This window comes from Bos indicus, chromosome 25 (genome assembly GCF_029378745.1).
Source record: "Bos indicus isolate NIAB-ARS_2022 breed Sahiwal x Tharparkar chromosome 25, NIAB-ARS_B.indTharparkar_mat_pri_1.0, whole genome shotgun sequence".
NCBI classification, from domain to species: Eukaryota; Metazoa; Chordata; class Mammalia; order Artiodactyla; family Bovidae; genus Bos; species Bos indicus.
This window is the reverse complement of record NC_091784.1, coordinates 26952152-26969508: the sequence shown is the minus strand read 5'-3', so window position 1 is coordinate 26969508 and position 17357 is coordinate 26952152. Positions and strand designations below refer to the sequence as shown.

Genomic DNA, 17357 nt, shown 5'->3' with positions numbered 1-17357 from the left:
CCCGGCCGCGGCCCGGGGTCCCGCCGCTCCCCGCCTTCTTTCTTGAGTTCCACTGTTGGACAAGGACGCCTACCCTTCAAATCCCAAAGTAGCTCTTTCATCAAAGGCCTCGCGCGTCTCCGCGTGACCTTGGAAGCTCTGCTCAAATTACACGTCCTCCGGGACGCCCGCCGGCTTCAGCCTAAGGAGGACAAAGCTCTCGCGGTCTCGCCCAGTCCCCGGAGCTGACCCCTTTGATCGGCCCTGGCCGCCCTTCCGCCGGAGCTTGGCTCAGGTTACAACGAATTGTAGTTGAGCCTCCCTGCACCTCCGCTTTCGTGGAGCGTCCCTCGGAGCAGGGCTGCTGGGTCGACTTCACTTTTCTGGGCGCCTGGGCCCCCGCGTCGTCAGTCGTGGAAGTCTGAAACTTCCATGTCCCAACCCCAGTTTGATATTCAGCCAGTCACCGCTTCCTGCTAATCTTCCCCTCCCAGTGCCGCTCAAATCCCTCCTTTCCTCTGTCGGCCACTGCCCTAGGTCAAGCCCTCATTATCTGTGACCTCTCCCTCCAACAGCCGACCTGAGATCTCCCCTAATCAGTGACAGGTAACTCAGACTTAAGTCTAGAGTCGTGATTCCCCTTCTCCCAAACCCGCTTCTCCTTCTGTAAAGTAACATTCCAGGAGCCTGCAAATCTTGCAAGCTCTACCTCCAAAGGACTGAATGTTCCAGAATGGGTCCCTATTTCTGCATCTTCAGCGCTGACACCCAGCCCCAGTCCCCATCATCTGTCTCCTGAACTTCCACACTGCCTCCTGCTCCGCCTGTGTCACCGTTTGGGCCCGTTAATTAATTCTCAAAGCAGTTAGAGTGATCTTTGTAAAACAGATCATGTCTCATCCCCGCTTAAAATCTGGTTCAATCCAATTTGAAAATGGGCAAAGGACACGAGTTTCAATGATGTAGGTGGCAAATTGACCATGAAAAAGGGTACTCAACCTCATTAGCCATTAGAGAAGTTCAAATTTCCTATTGGCACACCTACCAGGATGGCTAAAATTTAAAAAGAGTAATAATACCAAATGCTGGTGAATAGATGGAGAAACAGTTTCTCAAGTACTCCTGATGGGAATGTAAAATGGTATAGCCGCTTTGTGGAAGGGTATGACAGTTTTTTTTAGAGACTAAACATGACCTTACTTGAACACACCAAGCTTTCTCCACCCCAGGTCTTGGCTCAGAAGTCACCTCCTTGGACCTCCTCGGTGGTGCAGTGGATAAGAGTCCGTCTGCCAATGGCAGGGGACACAGGTTTGATTCCTGGTCCTGGAGGATACCACAGAGCAGAGCAACTACGCCCATGAGCCACAACTACTGAGCCCAGATGCTGCAGCTGCTGAAGCCCAACTGCCTAGAGCCTGTGCTCCACAACAGAAGCCACCTTAATGAGAAGCCCACACACTGCAACTAGAGAGTAGCCCTCACTCTTCACAACTAGAGAAAGCCTGCACATGGCAACGAAGACTCGATACAATCAAAAGGAAAAATAAATAATTTTTTAAAAAGTCACCTCTTCAGTGACGCCTTCCCTGATCACGCTGTCTTAAGTCACCAGCTCAATAACCTGTCCACCATTAGATCACGTTAGAGACGTCTCCCCATTTGTTTATTGGTTAATAATAAACAAACCAATTGTCTATTGGTTCACTTTATTACCTGGCACCCTTTAGCCTTCTGTGGCCCCAGGACTTGAATCAGAGCTCCATGAGATTAGAAATCTTGTCTTTCTTGTCCCCTGTTATTTTCCCAGCACCTAGCACAGTGTCCGGTAAATAAACAGTAGTAAACAGGACTTCCCTGGTGCTCTAGTGGTTAAGAAGCCACCTTGCCTTTCAGGGGACATGGATTCCATCCCTAGTCTGGGAAGATTCCACATGCTGTGGCACAGCTAAGCCTGTGTGCCACAATTGCTGAAGCCCAGGTGGTGCAACTACTGAAGCCTGCTCGCCCTAGGGTCCATACTCCGAAATAAGAGAAGCGACCGCAATGAGAAGTCCGAGATCCATAACTAGAGAAAGTCAGCACGGCCAAAATAGTAATAATAAATAAACCGTGACACTGACTGTTAAAGTAGTCAATATTTTGTGAATGAATGAATGAACGCTTCCCTTTCTGATCTCTCTGGACTCCCTCCAATCCCCTCCTCTGCCACTGCGGCAAGAAGAGTTTTAGAAAATATAAATCTGACCAGGTCAACTCCTAGCTTACAAATCCCCAGGAGCCTCTTGCCCTCAGAATAAAGTCCAGACTCCCTGTATATGCGGCAGGGTTTCTTGGGAAAGGCATGAAATGAGGGCATGAAATGATGCCTGTAAGTAAGTCAACTATCAGGTTTGGATTTTAACCTGACACCCTGGGAGTCACTGAAGGCTGTTGAGCAGGGGAAGCACATGGCTGATCCCAAGGAAAATCTCTCTGTGAGCCATGTGGATGGGAATTAGAAGGTAGAGGACAGAGAGCCCCAAGGAGATGCTGTTGAGGGACTTTCCTGGTGGTCCAATGGCTAAGACTCCAAGTTCCCAATGCGGGGAGCTGGGATTCAAGTCCTGGTCAGGGGACTAGATCCCATGTGCTACAATTAAGACCCGATGCAGCCAAATAAATAAACGAAGCTGTTGAAATTATTCTGGTTGAGAAGAGTCCAACATAGGGGAAATTGACACTAGAATTATTAAGGATCAGAAATGGACTAACTGGTGACTTTGTACATGGGGGAAAGAGAAAAGTATTCTGTCACTCTTCCCAACTTCCTTTCCTTTTTACTTTTAAATTTTTTATAATTGGTTTACAATATTGTGTTAGTTTCAGGTGTATGGCAAAGTGATTCAATTATATACATGTATTTTATCAGATTATTTTCCAATATAGGTTATTACAAGATTTTGAATGGAGTTTCCTGAGTTATACAGTAAATCCTTGTTTCTTATCTAGTTTTTGCATAGCAGTCTGTACCTGTTAACCCCATACTACTACTGTATAACCCCCTCCCTTTCCCCTTTGGTGACCATAACTAACGTCCTTCCTTTATACAACCAACACTTAATGACCACCTTCTGGATGTCAGTGAAGCAAAGACCATTGTTGTAGCAGAGTGAATAATCTAGGGTAGCAGGCCAATGAGAAGACTTGAAAAATAAACAAGCAGACTGGGTCAAATGCTGGGAAGGAAATAAAACAGAGGTGTGAAATTAAAAGTCCCGGGGGTGGGACTTCCCTGGTGGTCCAGTGGCTAAGACTCCATGCTCCCAATGCAGGGGCCTTGGGTTCGATCCCTGGACAGGAAACTTAATAGATCCCACATGCTGCAACTAAGAGTTGGCATGCAGAAACAAAAGATCCCATAAGCAGCATTTAAGACCCACCTCAGCCAAATAAATAATTAAAAAAAAAAAAAGTACCTGGGGTGTCAGGGAAGGTCTCTGGGAGGAAGTAACGTTTGAACAGACTTGAGTGATGGAAAGGAGCCAGTGGAGCGCAGAGCCGAGTGTCGTTCCAGGAAGAAGAGCAGCAAGTGCAGAGGCCCTAAGTGGGGGCAGACTGTCAGAGGGTTGAGACAGCAAATGTAGTCACGGGTAGCCTCACTCAGACCTTTGGAGGCCCTGGTTTGGAATGTTGACTTTAGGCAGATGACCGTCGTTGGAATGTTCTAAGCAAGGGGCTGACATGCTTTAGCAAGAAGACTCGACGTGTGAGGCAGCTGAGTAGCCAGTGAAGGGATTAGAGAGATTCTGTTGAATGAAAGGCACATGGGCTCCTGCTTCCTCGCCCCTTCCATTCTCCCAATGCCCCAGTCTTTCCCCTGTAGCCACCCCAACCCGACCAAAGGGAAGTGGGGGCCCTGGCGGCTGGAGGGTCCCCTGAGGTTCGACTCAGGCAAACAGGAAGCCACAGCCCAGTGAGACGGGCCTGGGAACCAGCAACTGAGAGAGCCAGTCTCCTGGGTCTGGCCCTTTTCCCTGCGTGACTGCAGCAGTGACAGACACAGAGCTTCACATGCAGGGGTGGGGCGAGGTGAGAGAGAGAGGGAAAGCAGGGTGGGAGGAGACGTGGTGGGGGTGGGTTGTGTGGGGCAGAGAAAAGATTTAAGAGTCAGGACTCCTGCGTTCTGATGTCTAATTATACCACCAGCGGAATGTGTGCTCTTAGACACACCCTGCCCTTTGGGGGGCCTCAGTCTTCCCATTTCTGAATGGGTTCCTCCCATAACTGAAGCAGGGGCTTCATGGGGGGACATCCGGAGACAAAGGGGCATTAACCATTGGTCATTTCTCAGGACCACTGCAAAGGAGCCCCAGTGGCAAAATGACTTGAACCCTTAGCTCTTAATGGACCCCGTCTCTCACGGACAAAGAGGGCTTGCTATGTGCTCTACTGGGCTACAAATGCTGTATGTATATCATCTGGTTTAATCTCCACAAACAATATTTGGATAGTACTATTATTATCCCCAGTTGATAAAAAGAATGACGCTCAGGCTCAGAAAGATGAAGACATTTAGCCAAGCGGCAGAGGCAGAGGATTCAAACTCAGGTCTGCCGGATCCCACCTTATGTGTGATGGGCTGATTGTATGGAGGTGGAAGAAGACCCAAGAGATGTCGGTTGAATGAATGAAGGGGGTTGTGTGTGTGTGTGAAAGGAAATGAATTCAGAGCCTGAGGTTGAAGGAGGGAGGAGGGGGAGAAGGAAGGAGTCTGAACCCACTCATTCAACAAATATTCCTTGGGCAACTACAGCGTGCCAAGCCCTGTTCTGGGGCACCGTGTGTACAGTCTGAACCAGACAATCTCTGCCACAAGAGGCTTACATTCTAGAGGGGTGGGGAACAGAAAGCGATCAAATAAGGAAACACACAGACAAGGTCATTCACATGGTGGTAAGTGCTGAGATGAAAATAAAACGGGGAAGCAGGGAGGAGGCGAGTTTTGTGGTTCTGGAGGGGTGCATGGAGACTGGGCCTGAGGCGTGACCACCCCTTCCTCTCCGGGGGGACTGTCCGCCCGCCCCCACAGACGCCCATGGTTCAGTGCCCACCGGGTCCCCGCCTGCCCCAGCATCCCCCGCGCGGCGAAGCTGGGCGCCCCGGGGAGTCTGGCCACCATGCCACCTCCTCTCCTCTTTCTCCTCCTCTTCCTTACCCCTGTAGGAGTCAGGCCCGAGGATCCACGCCTAGTGGAGGCTAAAGGTATGTCCGGAGGGCAGAGGTGGATGGAAGGGCTGGAAATCTGGGTTCCGGCTGGGTGCCCTTGGCTGAGTCACTTACCCTCTCTGAGCCTCCATTTTGTTATCTGTAAAATCCAGGGGAGGATTGGAAGGACTCTGAGGACTCATCCACTCCCTGCTGTAGGGACTGGGGGTTCCTCACCCAGTGTGAGGAGTGAAGGGGGCTGGGGGTTCCTTTCTCCCCGCTTCCACCCTGCCACCCCACCCTGTCCCTCTCTCTCTCTCCACAGAGGGAGGCGATGCTGTGCTGCCATGCCTCGAAGGTTCCTCGGCTGGTCCCCCTGAACAACTGGCCTGGTTTCGGGGCTCCCAAACAACACCCTTCTTAAATTTGAGCCTAGGGTTACCAGGCCTGGGCATCCATGTGGGGCCTCTGGGCACCCTGAAGGAGCCCCAGGGAACCCTGCTGTTCCTCTTCAATGTCTCCAAACATATGGGGGGCTTCTACCTGTGCCAGCCAGGCCTGTCTTCTGAGCAGGGCTGGCAGCCCAGCTGGACAGTCAGCGTGCAGGGCAGCGGTGAGGTCCGGGCTGGGGCAGGGAGGGCTGAGTGAGAAGAGGGAGGCCCACCAGAGATGGAGGAGGTCCAGCAGCTGAAATGAATCCGGAGGGAGGGGCCGGAGGGGCCAAGAGACACGCTGGGAGCTAGTTTTAGGTGGCTTCTAAACCCCCTGCGGCTTTATGACGTCAGCGCCGTGTGGCTCTGTGTCTTTCACTCTTTTCTCTGAGTCGCTCTTTCTCTGTCTCTCTCTGGGTCTTTGCATCTGCCTTTCTGGGTCTCTGTATCTCTCTTCCTCTCCTGGATGTCTCTGTATTCTGGTCTCTGTATTCTGGTTCTGGGTATCTTCCCAGGGAAACTGTTCCGGTGGAATGCTTCAGACCTCAATGACCCAAGCTGTGACCTGAGGAACAAAACCTCGAAGGGCCCCAGGTCTTCTTCTGGTCACCCCACAAAGTCCCAGCTGAATGTGTGGGGCACGGACCACTTTAAGGAGATCTCACACGCAGACCTGCCCTGTGCTCCACCTAACAGCACATTGAACCACAGCGACAACCGTGGTAAGGTGATGGCGGGGGCGGGGGCGGGGGGTGGTGCCAGGAAGAGCGGGGAAGGTGACTGGGAACTGGATGATCTACAGGGGAGGAGGAGCCCCCACCCCAAGGATTACGCCTTCCTAGCCATGGATCTCCCTGCCCCAGATCTCACTGTGGCCCCGGGCTCCACGCTCTTGCTGTCCTGTGGGGCCTCCCATACCTCCCTGGTCAGAGGCTCCGTCTCCTGGATCCACAAGTATCCCATGAAGCCTGAGGTCAAACTGCTGAGCCTATATGTCAGCGAACATGCCCAGCTCAGAGAGATGTGGGTCATGGGCACCCTTGGGGGAAAGGTGGTTCTGTTACTGCCTGAAGCTACAGCTCAAGATGCTGACATCTATCGTTGTAACCACGGCAACAAGACCACCCAGATGCAGCTGAAGGTCACTGCCCAGTCAGGTGAGTTTCTCCCAACTGTGGCTCATCTGAGTAGCTGGGGCAGGGAGGGCTGGCTGAGGAGAGGGAAGAACTGGATGCTAGGCAACCTTGGCCCCTTGACCTGAGACCTAGTACCAGTCTCATCATCCCAAACTCCAACCTCTACACTGAACACCGACCCAAACTCTTTTCCTCCCTTGCTTCCGAGACACCCACTTTTCCCCGTCTTCTCCTACCACTGGTTATTTCTTCCCATAAACTTTGGGGGAGTCTTCCTCCCTCCCTCACGCCTCACTGTTGAAGCCCTGAGCTCTCTTCTTATGTCTGTCTACACTCCCACATCCTGTTTGACTTCCTTTACCCCCATGCCTCTTTAGGCCACCATGCCTAAAGAGGCATGGTTTCAGGCTCCATCACACCCCACACCCAGCCAACACCTGGAATTGCCATTTGATATCCCATGGACACTGCAAGCTCAACCTTTACACAATCAAACTCGATAGTCTTCTGGGTGGCCCTGCATAAGTGAAGGACACCTGCCCACAGGCCCAAGCCAGGAACCTGGGCATCCTTCCTTTTTTCTTTCCCGTCCATTAAATTGGTCATAATGTTCTGCCCATTCTGTCTCCCTTCATTCAATCCTACTGTGCTACTGCAACCACAACTCTCATACTCAACCTGAATTTTCCCTGCTAACTTAACCTCAGCACATGGCCACATCCCACATCTAACCTTGTGAACCCCACTCTGCCCTTCACACTGACCATAGCTGTTCTTAGCTGCAGCAGGAAGCTGATCATCTTGCTCCTCTAAATCCTAACATAGCATCTGCTGATAGTCGTAGTTCGTCAACAATTTGCTTAATAGATGCCGCTCCAGGCCCTGTGTGAGGTTCCGGGTCCTCAGAGGGAGGGAGGAGAGCCCTCCGTGTAGCTTGGGATGTTGAGGATCTATATCTGGCCAGGGTCTTTCAGACTTATGGCGCTTTGAGGAACTGAGGCTGAAAAGCAAGATGCCAGCCTGGGATCTTCATCTCATAGCTCCTTCCCCCTACCAGTATGGCATTGGCTGCTGGAGACTGGTGTCTGGAAAGTCCCTGTTGTGACTTTAATTTATCTGATCTTCTGCCTGACTTCCCTGGTGGGTTTTCTTTATCTTCGAAGAGGTGAGTCATGTTTGTCTTCCCAAGCTTTATCCCTCCTTCCTCAAGAGAGCCCACTCTAGCCAGTCTGACAACCATTTTTCCTCCCACACCTCCCTAACAGACCTCAGAATCCCGCCCTCCGTCCTTTCCTACCCTCCCCAAACTACCCGAGCCCTTTGAAATTTGAACTCCCTTCTCCTCCAAGTTATCTCCCCAGCATCTCCCAAATCTTCACTCTCGAGTTTTTCTTCTGATCATTCCCCTTAACTCCCACCAGCCCTGATCCTGAGGAGGAAAAGAAAGCGAATGACAGATCCCAATAGAAGGTAATTATTCCAGTGCCCTCCAGGCTCTCACTCCTACACTTTCACTTTATGCTTTGCTCTCAGTTTCCTCTGCTCATGCTGTCTTTTCTCCATCTCTATGGTTGAAATGCTGCCCAGCCTTCAAAGCCCAGCACCAAAGCTACCTCCTCTGTGAAGTCCTCCTTGGATGATCACAGATCCCTCTGTAGGCTATGTCAGAAGCTGCTGCTGCTAAGTCGCTTCACTATGTCAGAAGAGAGGTGCTAACTAATAACAAGTGATTACAATTTTTTTTTTTTTTGCTTCACTGGGTCTTAGTTCAGGCATGCAGGATCTTTGATTTCCCTGCTGCATGCGGAATCTTTAGTTGTGGCATGCATACTCTTGGTTACAACATGTGGGATCTAGTTCCCCAATCACTGCACTGGGAGCACGTCTTAGCCACCGGACCACCAGCGAAGTTTCAACAAGTGACCACATTTTAACCTCTAAGGGTTTACCTGAATCTCTTTTAAAAATAGTTCTATTTATTTATTTTTGGCTGTGCTGGGTCTTCGTTGCTTTGCGGGCTTTTTCCTAGCTGCGGAGAGTGGGCGCTACTCTAGTTGTGGTGCCCGGGCTTCTCCTTGCGGTGGCTTCTCGTTGTGGAGCACTGGCTCTAGGGTGAGAGAGCTTCAGTAATTGCAGCGCGTGGACTCAGTAGTTGCGGTTTGGGGGCTCTAGAGCACAGACTCCATAGTTGTGGCGCCCAGGCTCAGTCGCTCTGCGGCATGTGTGATCTGCCAGGATCAGGGATCGAACCCGTGTCTCCTGCATTGGCAGGCGTATTCTTTACCATTGAGCCACCAGGGAAGCCCTAGCCTGAATCTTGAGGCCTGGCCTCAAGTGCAACTCCCTTTTCCTCCCCCAGGTTCTTCAAAGTGACGCCTCCCCCGGGAAACGGGGCCAACAGCCAGTACGGAAACATGCTTTCCCTCTCCATGCCCCACTCTGGCACGGGTAGGTACCTGACCCAGAGCGGGCATCCCACCCATTTTCCTCCAATCTCCTGAGCTCCAAGTCTTCCCGAGCCCGGAGCATCGCCCTCAGTGAAGAGCCCGCCCCCGCGACGCTGAGACCACCCACATCTGAGACCCGCCCCCAGGACTAAGGCCCGCCCTCAGAACTCATATCCCCGCCCCCAGGACTCGAGACCCCTGTCTGGTTGCGAGAGCAGAACCTCGCCTCTATATTTAGGTCCCGCCTCTGCCCTGGCTCAAGGCTGGGTACCAAGACGCGGAGTCCTCCAGCAGGGCCTGGAAGCATCCTCTGCCCGTACCCCTGACCGCCTCCATCTCTTCTCACCCGCCAGGACGCGCCCTGCGGTGGGCTGCGGGCCTCGGAGCCGCCGCGCCGTCCTACGGAAACCCACGCAGCGACGTCCAGGAGGCCAGAGCCGCGGGGTCCCGGAGCCCGCCAGGACCTGGTGATTGATGGGGGTGGTGATTACTCACTTGAGAGGTGTCGGAGCGGTCTGGGGTAGGAACAGTGGACTGGGGCCTAGAGGAGGGGGCCCGTGACCCGGTTCCCACCTCCATCCCCGAACCCCAGGCCCAGAAGAAGAGGAAGGGGAGGCCTACGAGGAGCCGGACAGTGAAGAGGGCTCCGAGTTTTACGAGAACGACTCCAACCTTGGGCAGGACCAACTCTCCCAGGGTAAGACTGCCCTCCCCCATCCTCACCTCCTCGGGGCCGTGGGCTGTGGGCCGTCGGTGGATGCTCCTCCTTTCCCACCAGATGGCAGCGGCTATGAGAACCCTGAGGAAGGGAGCTTGGATCCTCAGGATGAAGACTCCTTCTCTAACGGTAATCTGGGGACCTCGTGGGGCCTCGGAGACTCGGGAGAATCCACGAGGCTGGGAATTCCCTACAGGGCGGAGTGGTCCCTGAAGTTCTCTTTTTTCCTGCAGGAGCTGAGTCTTACGAGAATGAAGATGAAGAACTGGCCCCTACCGTCACCAGGACAACAGGTGTGTGTGAGGAGGTCACGTTCCTGTGGGGTGGGTGGGTGTGTGTGTGACCCAAAAGCCAGAAATGACTTCCCTCTTCCTTCTCCAGACTTGCTGAGCCCCCATGGATCAGCCTGGGACCCCAGCAGAGAGGCAGCCTCCCTTGGTGAGAAGTGCTTGGGACCTGCCTGTCTTGCCCAGATTGGGTTGATGTGGTCTTGGCTGTGAAATCAGGCCCCACCTTGACCTTGGCTCTGACCCCCAACCCAGGCCCAATCCTAACCTTAGACTGGACTCCTAACCCTAACTTCAGCACTGACCCCACGGCCTATCTTGACTCCCAGTATCCACCCCCATCCCTCACTATCAACAGCAGCCCCAGTCTCAGTGCCCCAGTCTCAGTGCGGTTCCAGCCTGGACTTTGACCTCCAGCTCGCCCCAGCCCCAGTGCAGACCTCAGCTTTGACCCAAGCTCTCTCTACAACCTCCTGACAACTCTGACTCTTACTCCTTCCAATTCTGTTCTTGACTTTTTCCTCTGACCATGAATGTAATCTAACCCACATGTGACCAAACCTTACAATGAACAAGGGCCCAGAACCTGGTGCTAACTCTTCCTAGCACAATATTGCTCAAGGCCCTAAGACCCCCCTCCATATCTTAGGTTGCACTTCCCTTCCCCAAGTCCCCAGGATGGCTCCTAGGCCTCCAACTCTCTGTGCCCTGCCCACACAGGGTCCCAATCCTATGAGGATATGAGAGGGATCTTGTATGCAGCTCCCCAGCTCCGCTTCGTTCGAGCCCAGCCTGGTGCTAATCATGAGGAAGGTGGGTGCATCTCCTGCCACCTCCTGTGGTCCTCTGAGACTTCCTCCCTCCCGGCTGACTTCAGGCTCTACTCCCACCTTACTCCTTCCTGGTTCTGACCAGATGCAGACTCTTATGAGAACATGGATAATCCCGATGGACCAGAACCGGCATGGGGAGGAGGGGCTCGAATAGGGTGGAGCACTAGGTGACTCCCTTCAGGTGAGCTGGGAACTGCCCTCCAGAGGATGCGAAAGGAGGGAGATGAAAAGGGATGGAAGTGGGGTGCTGGCTGCTGGGCCCGTTCCCCATCAGCCTTTCTTCTGCATAGCCTGGGCCTCCTCAGGGCCCTGAAGTCCTCACCCGACTTTGAAATCTGGGACCCCAAGAAGACAGCGTGAGCCTCTGGAGCGATGTTATGTCACCCTTTGGATTTGCATAACTCTGTGTGTGTGTGTGTGTGTGTACAAGTGAAACTTCAGCCCCCTTTGCACTCCCCAAATAAAATGTGTATGTTTGTGTGCTCAGTCGCTCAGTCATGCCTGACTCTTTGCAACCCCATGGACTGTAGCCCGCCAGGCTCCTCCATTCATGGGATTTCCCAGGCAAGAATATTGAAGTGGATGGTCATTTTTCTCCTCCAGGGGATCTTCCCGACCCAGGGATTGAACACATGTCTCCTGTGTCTCCTGCATTGGCAGGCAGATTCTTTATCACTGAGCCACCTGGGAAGCCGAAACTCAGTGAGCTCTTCCAATCCTGGGACATAGTGCCCTTGTAGGAGAGGGGAAGGGAAGACGCAAACGCTTGTGCTCCTCTGGAATCCAGCAAGAACTGTGTCTTGGGGACCACCGGGCCTTTACGCCCGTGACTTGGCTTGCACTCATCTCCCTTACTTGCCTGCCATTCCCGCCATTCAGGCATTCAACCATGGTTCATTCAACAGTCGTACGAGGGGCGCCAACTGAAGAGGAAGCAATCCAGGAATTGGCAGTCATCACTTCCACTTATTATTTTATGGTATTGGCTGTGGCGGGTCTTAGTTGCAGCAATCTGGATCTGCAACCTTGGATGCGGCATGTGGGCTCTTTAGCTTCAGCATTTTTCCCCCCTGCTGTGTAGGCTCTTCATTTCGGAGCACAGGCTTCTCCTGTTGCAGAGCATGGGCTCTAGAGGGTTCAGTCGTTGCGGCACATGGCTCTCTTTAGTTGTGGCACATGGGCGTAGTTGTCCATGGCACGTAGGATCTTAGTTCACTGACCAGGGCTCAAACTCTGGTCCCCTGCTTTGGGAGCACAGAGTCTTAGCCACAGGGAAGTCCCATCACTGTTATTTACTGAGTGTCTACTATAGTCTGACATCAGTGAACGCATTTAATCTTTCCAATCACCTCACAAGGTTATTGAGCTCTTATGTGCCAAGACTGTATAAAAGTATTTTATATTTATTACATGTGTATGTATGTTTATGTATATTAACTCATTTTACCTTCATGAACAACCTTATTTCATAGATGAGGAAACTGAGGCAGAGACACTAAATTACATGCACAAGGCTTGCCTAGTTAATAAAGATTGGGGTCAGGATTTGAACTCTGGCAGTCTAATTCCAGAACCTATATCATTCTTGACACCCTCCCTTCCTAAGTGCAGTTTTGTAGATGGCAAACTGAGTCAGAGAGGCCAGGTCACATGACTAGCACTTCACAGAGCTGAATCCAGAAACCTGGCTCCTGTTCCAGCCACTGTGCCTATTACCCGGTAAACTGCCTGTGATGTAAATCACAAAGACTTCAAAGCTAAAAGTCTCCAGGCCCTGAAACTATGATGTAGCAAGCTCCACCACACCCGGGTTCCTATCTCAGGCAAAGAGGGACTTGGTCATTGACGGTTTTGGGATCTTCTGCCTGGCCGCCCCAGCTCCAATGCTCTTCTGAAAATTGGTATCTGAAACCTAGTCCCTCTCCTGCTCTCTGTAAGACTGCTAGACTTTTTCAATACCTACATTTTTATTTCTAGAGTTCCTTTTCTTTTTCAATTAAACTTTTGTATTGGAGTATAGCTGATTAACAATGTTGTAATAGTTTCAGGTAGACAGCAAAGGGACTCAGCCATACATCTTTTTTTTTTTTTTTTGCTGCACTGGGTCTTCGTTGCTGTGAGCAGCCTTTCTCTAGTAGCGGTGAGTGGGGCTACTCTTCATGGCGGTGTGTGGGCTTCTCATCGCAGTGGCTTCGCTTGTTGCAGAGCACAGAGCTCTAGGGCGCATGGGCTTAGTTGCTCTGTGGCATGTGGAATCTTTCTGGACCAGGGATCGAATCCGTGTCCCCTGCATTGTCAGGGGGATTCTCAACCACCTTAACCACAAAGGAAGTCCTAGAATTCCTTTTATTAATGCTCCACTTCTTCATAATGTCCTATGTTTATTGTTGAGACTCGGTTCTTTCTTGTCTCTGAAACTTTAGAACTTACTTTTTCCCTGGTGGCTCAGACGGTGAAGAATCCGCCTGCAGTGCAGGAGACCCGAGTTTGATCCCTGAGTTGGGAAGATCCCTGGAGTAGGAAATAGCAACCCACTCCAGTATTATTGCCTGGAGAATTCCATGGACAGAGGAGCCTGGCAGGCTGTAGTCCATGGGGTCGTGGTGTCGGGCACTACTAAGCAACTGACACTTTGATTTTAGCTATTTTAGTATGCCTTCCTCATAGGATGATGTATCAGGCATAGTTCTAATATTAATAAATGCTTTACAAGTAGCATCTTGTTTTATCTTTATGACAATCCTATGAAGAAGTTACACTAAAGTTATTGTTGCCTTAAAGCTGAGAAGACTGAGGCACAGAGAAATTAAATACTTTAATTGCTAACTGACTTTAAGTAACTTACTCAAAATCATTGACCCTCAGTGTTCCCAGTTATAAAGTAGGATTAGGGAGGAGGTGATTACTGTCATCTGTACATGGCGATGTCACCATGGAAGCATTCTTTGTTTCTCCTGCAGGAGTCCCCTGAGTTCCCTGGGCCCCACTCACATCTCCTGGGGCCAGCTTGATTTGGCTTCTGCCACAGTTTTACAGGCTACACAGGTTTCTTATCATTTTATTCAGAGCAAGCTTTTACCCTAGAGGTTTGGTCTGAATCCAAACCCATACTCCAATGGCTCCGGGAATTCTGATGACTTTTTCCAAGCTGTATCCCAAGGTTTGTGGATGGATTTTTTTCCCCCCTCTGTCTTCTGTGCCCAGGAGAGACAGTCTTTTCTCAGCTCCCAGCTTTGTGCAGGGGGCTTAGTTTCAGCTCGCTGCTCTTCCTGAAACTGCAGACTTGACCTCTGTCCCCAGGTGGACATTAAAACTCCAATCTTAGGGACCCCAGCATTCTGATGGGCTTCTGTTTCACTGCTGTGACTTTGATTTCCTTCTTGATTTCTAGCACTGGGAAAATTCTGTCCTGCATTTGAGCTCAGGTATGTACTAAGAGAAAGAAAAGAAAGAAAGTGATGCTTCCTGTTATATTTGCATAGTGTATGTTTGGAGTGTGGGGGTTGGGAAATGAACCTTCAGCATTTCCTCAGGCTTCCATCTTGGACACAGTCCATGTGGCAAAAAATAAAATAAAATTCCCACATCTAGCTCAAGATTCACCCTCTCCCTACCTTATCCTTCAACTAATATGAACTTTCCATATTGCCATAGTCCCCACCATTCTCTATTGCCTCTCACCCAGTGGGCTTCATTCATGTAGGTTTCCTGTCTCTGCCTGAAGCATGTAAATTTGTGACTCCTGGTGAAAACATCCTTCCTCCTTGAGGGTGAATTCGGGTCTGGGTCTTCTCTGTGCCTCCAATACCCAATCAGAGGATGGCAAAGATGAAGAAATGAGTGGAAAAGGAGGAGTGAATGAAGGACTCTGGCAAGTCCTGAGATTTGGGGGCAAAAACAGGAGTCTTGTGAACTCGGTTACCTGGGGAACGCTTGGGGGAAGAGAGGAACCAAGGTGTGCCAACTCCAGCCCAGTGCTCTGGAATCAGACTATCTGGGTTTGATCCCAGATCTACTCTTTTCTGACTGTGTGACTCAAGCTGTCTGTGCTGCAGTTTCCTGGTCTGTAAAATAACCATTGTAATGATAGCTACATTAAAGAGTCTTAAGTGAAACATGAAGCATGTGACAGTGGCATAGTAGTCACTCGAACATTGGCTATTTTTACTATTATTTTTAAAATATGTATTTACTAATTTGGCTGTGCTGAGCCTTAGCTGTGGCACACGGGATCTTTGATCTTTGTTGCACCATGAAGAATCTTAGTTGGGGCATGTGGGGGTCTAGTTCTCTGACCAGGGATTGAATCCCTGCCCCTTGCATAGGGAGCATGGGGTCTTAACCACTGGATCACCAGGGAAGTCCTAGCTCTTATAATTATTTGGCATTTATTAAGGGCCTCTGTGTCCCAAGAGCCAGAGGCCACCCAGAACATTTGGGTCAGGACTTCCTCCAGCGTAGGCACCTGCTCAGAAGATGGCCACACGCCAAAGTTTCCCAACTTCCCACCCCATGATCTGTTTCTTTGGCAGGTACTGGACCGCTTATATCTCGTGAACAGGATTTAGGGAGACAGAGGCTTGAAGGAAATTTCAGGCCCTGAGTCACCCCTAGTTTGCAGGAGCCTCTCAGGTAGGGAGGGGCTTCCCAGGTGGCACAGTGATAAAGAATCCGCCTGCCAATGCAGGAGACACAAGAGACGTGGGTTCAATCCCTGGGTCGGGAAGATCCCCTGGAGGAGAAAATGGCAACCTGCTCCAGTTCCCTTGCCTGGGAAATCCCATGGACGGAGGAGCCTGGCGGGCTACAGTCCATGGGGTTGCAAAGAGTCGGACACGACAGAGGCTGAGCATGCTCAGGTAGGGACCAAGGTGGCAGAAAGACTTTTGGTGCAGTCTCTATTCTTCCAGCTTTGCTGCAAAGAGAAGATGATTTCCTGGGGCTGGGAAGTCCTTGGAGTCCACACTGCCAGAGCCAGTCTTTGTCCTTTGGGAAACAGCCCCACCTGCTGGGCTTGTGTGACCTCAGTCTTGACTTTGGCTGACTTGAGGTGTATGTGTAGTGGATATCAGTGTGGTGGAAGAGGGGGATGGGATAGGATGTGGGTGGATGTCAAGATGCTGTATTGGATGGGTGTGTGAAGCACAAGCCACATGAACCCTATGTGTGTCAGAGACAGGTGGTATTGGCTGTATGCTGGGTGGGCGTTCTGAGTGAAATATGGTATAGCATGTATAGTGTGAGGTGTCAGGGTGTGAAAATTAATAAAGGGAACCCTCACTAAAATGCTTCCCTGGTGGCTCAGAGGGTAAAGCGTCTGCCTGCAATGCAGGGGACCCGGGTTCGATCCCTGGGTCAGGAAGATCCCCTGGAGAAGGAAATGGCAACACACTCCAGTACTTGCTTGGAGAATCCCATGGACAGAGGAGCCTGGTGGGCTACAGTCCACGGTGTCGCAAAGAGTCGGACACGACTGAGCGACTTCACTTTCACTTTCACTAAAATGCAGTTGAAGGGGATGCTTTCGTCAATTGCAGGAACAGTTGTCAGTTGAAGACACTCATCATCAATTACAGGAAGAACTGTCAGTTAAAGACCCTAATGGAAGAACCATGGACTGGAAAGAATCATCAGTTATAGGTCCCAAGAGGAAAAGAAGTACATTTCATCTCCTAGAAGAAATCCATTACCCCAGCAACTCGGACAGTGAGAAGCCATCATTACCCTGAACTCTCACTTTTCTCCAGTGGACATTCCTTCAGAACAACCCCTCCCAATGTCTTCCCTTTTTTCCCTATACAATAACCTTCTCTGTTTGTTGGCCTTGCCTATGGCTTTTGCTATAACTTCCTTGTTCTCTGCTCTTCCTGAATAAATCTATTCTTGCTGGTAAAAATAACTGACTTCGGTTTTGTTTGTCTTTTTGGCTGTGCCACTCCCCTTGAGGGATCTCTAACCAGGGATTGAACCCCGGCCCTTGGCAGTGAAAGCGAGGAGTCCTAACCACTGGACTGCTAGGGAATTCTCTACAATAACTGACTTTTATTTAGGTCAACAAGTGTCATGCAATTGGAGGCAATGTGGGAGGTGTGACATGTAGGAGGGAGTGTATCTGTGCTGTGTGTGTTGGGGTGCATCTGATACAGGAGTTGTGAAAACTGTAGTGCGTGGAGGGTAGGTAACCTCTGGGGTACACAGTGTCATTGCTGGGTTGGTTGGGAAAATATAATGAAAAAACAAAACCTTCTTCCAACCCAGAAAACCTCTCTACAGAGGTAGTAGAGACAGAAAACCATTTTATTATTAAATAAGCATTAAACAGAATGTGATGCACATCAC

At 50.8% G+C, this 17357-nt stretch overlaps 1 protein-coding gene and 1 long non-coding RNA gene across 5 annotated transcripts; both read left to right on the top strand.

Annotated features, from left to right (window-relative positions):
* Nucleotides 1–448: 448 nt before the first annotated feature.
* On the top strand, nucleotides 449–1676 carry LOC139179724 (uncharacterized). The gene is made up of 2 exons (XR_011564060.1): nucleotides 449–585; nucleotides 1209–1676. It is a non-coding gene; the product is annotated as an uncharacterized lncRNA (long non-coding RNA).
* A 3299-nt stretch (nucleotides 1677–4975) lies between these two features.
* Nucleotides 4976–16917, top strand: CD19 (CD19 molecule). Of its 4 annotated transcripts, XR_011564057.1 has the most exons (17): nucleotides 4976–5223; nucleotides 5492–5779; nucleotides 6113–6319; nucleotides 6461–6754; nucleotides 7791–7898; nucleotides 8155–8203; nucleotides 9093–9181; nucleotides 9534–9647; nucleotides 9773–9877; nucleotides 9959–10027; nucleotides 10132–10191; nucleotides 10280–10336; nucleotides 10906–10998; nucleotides 11101–11199; nucleotides 14410–14443; nucleotides 15551–15650; nucleotides 16556–16917. XR_011564057.1 is itself a non-coding variant. In XM_070779873.1 (16 exons), exons 1-14 carry the CDS (start codon nucleotides 5139–5141, stop codon nucleotides 11187–11189), a joined length of 1707 nt encoding a protein of 568 aa, XP_070635974.1. In that variant the 5' UTR covers nucleotides 4976–5138; the 3' UTR covers nucleotides 11190–11199; nucleotides 14410–14443; nucleotides 16556–16917. The 4 variants fall into 4 exon arrangements, 3 of the variants coding, with proteins under 3 accessions (XP_070635974.1, XP_070635973.1, XP_070635972.1); XM_070779873.1 differs by lacking the exon at nucleotides 15551–15650; XM_070779872.1 differs by lacking the exons at nucleotides 14410–14443; nucleotides 15551–15650.
* Nucleotides 16918–17357: the final 440 nt, after the last annotated feature.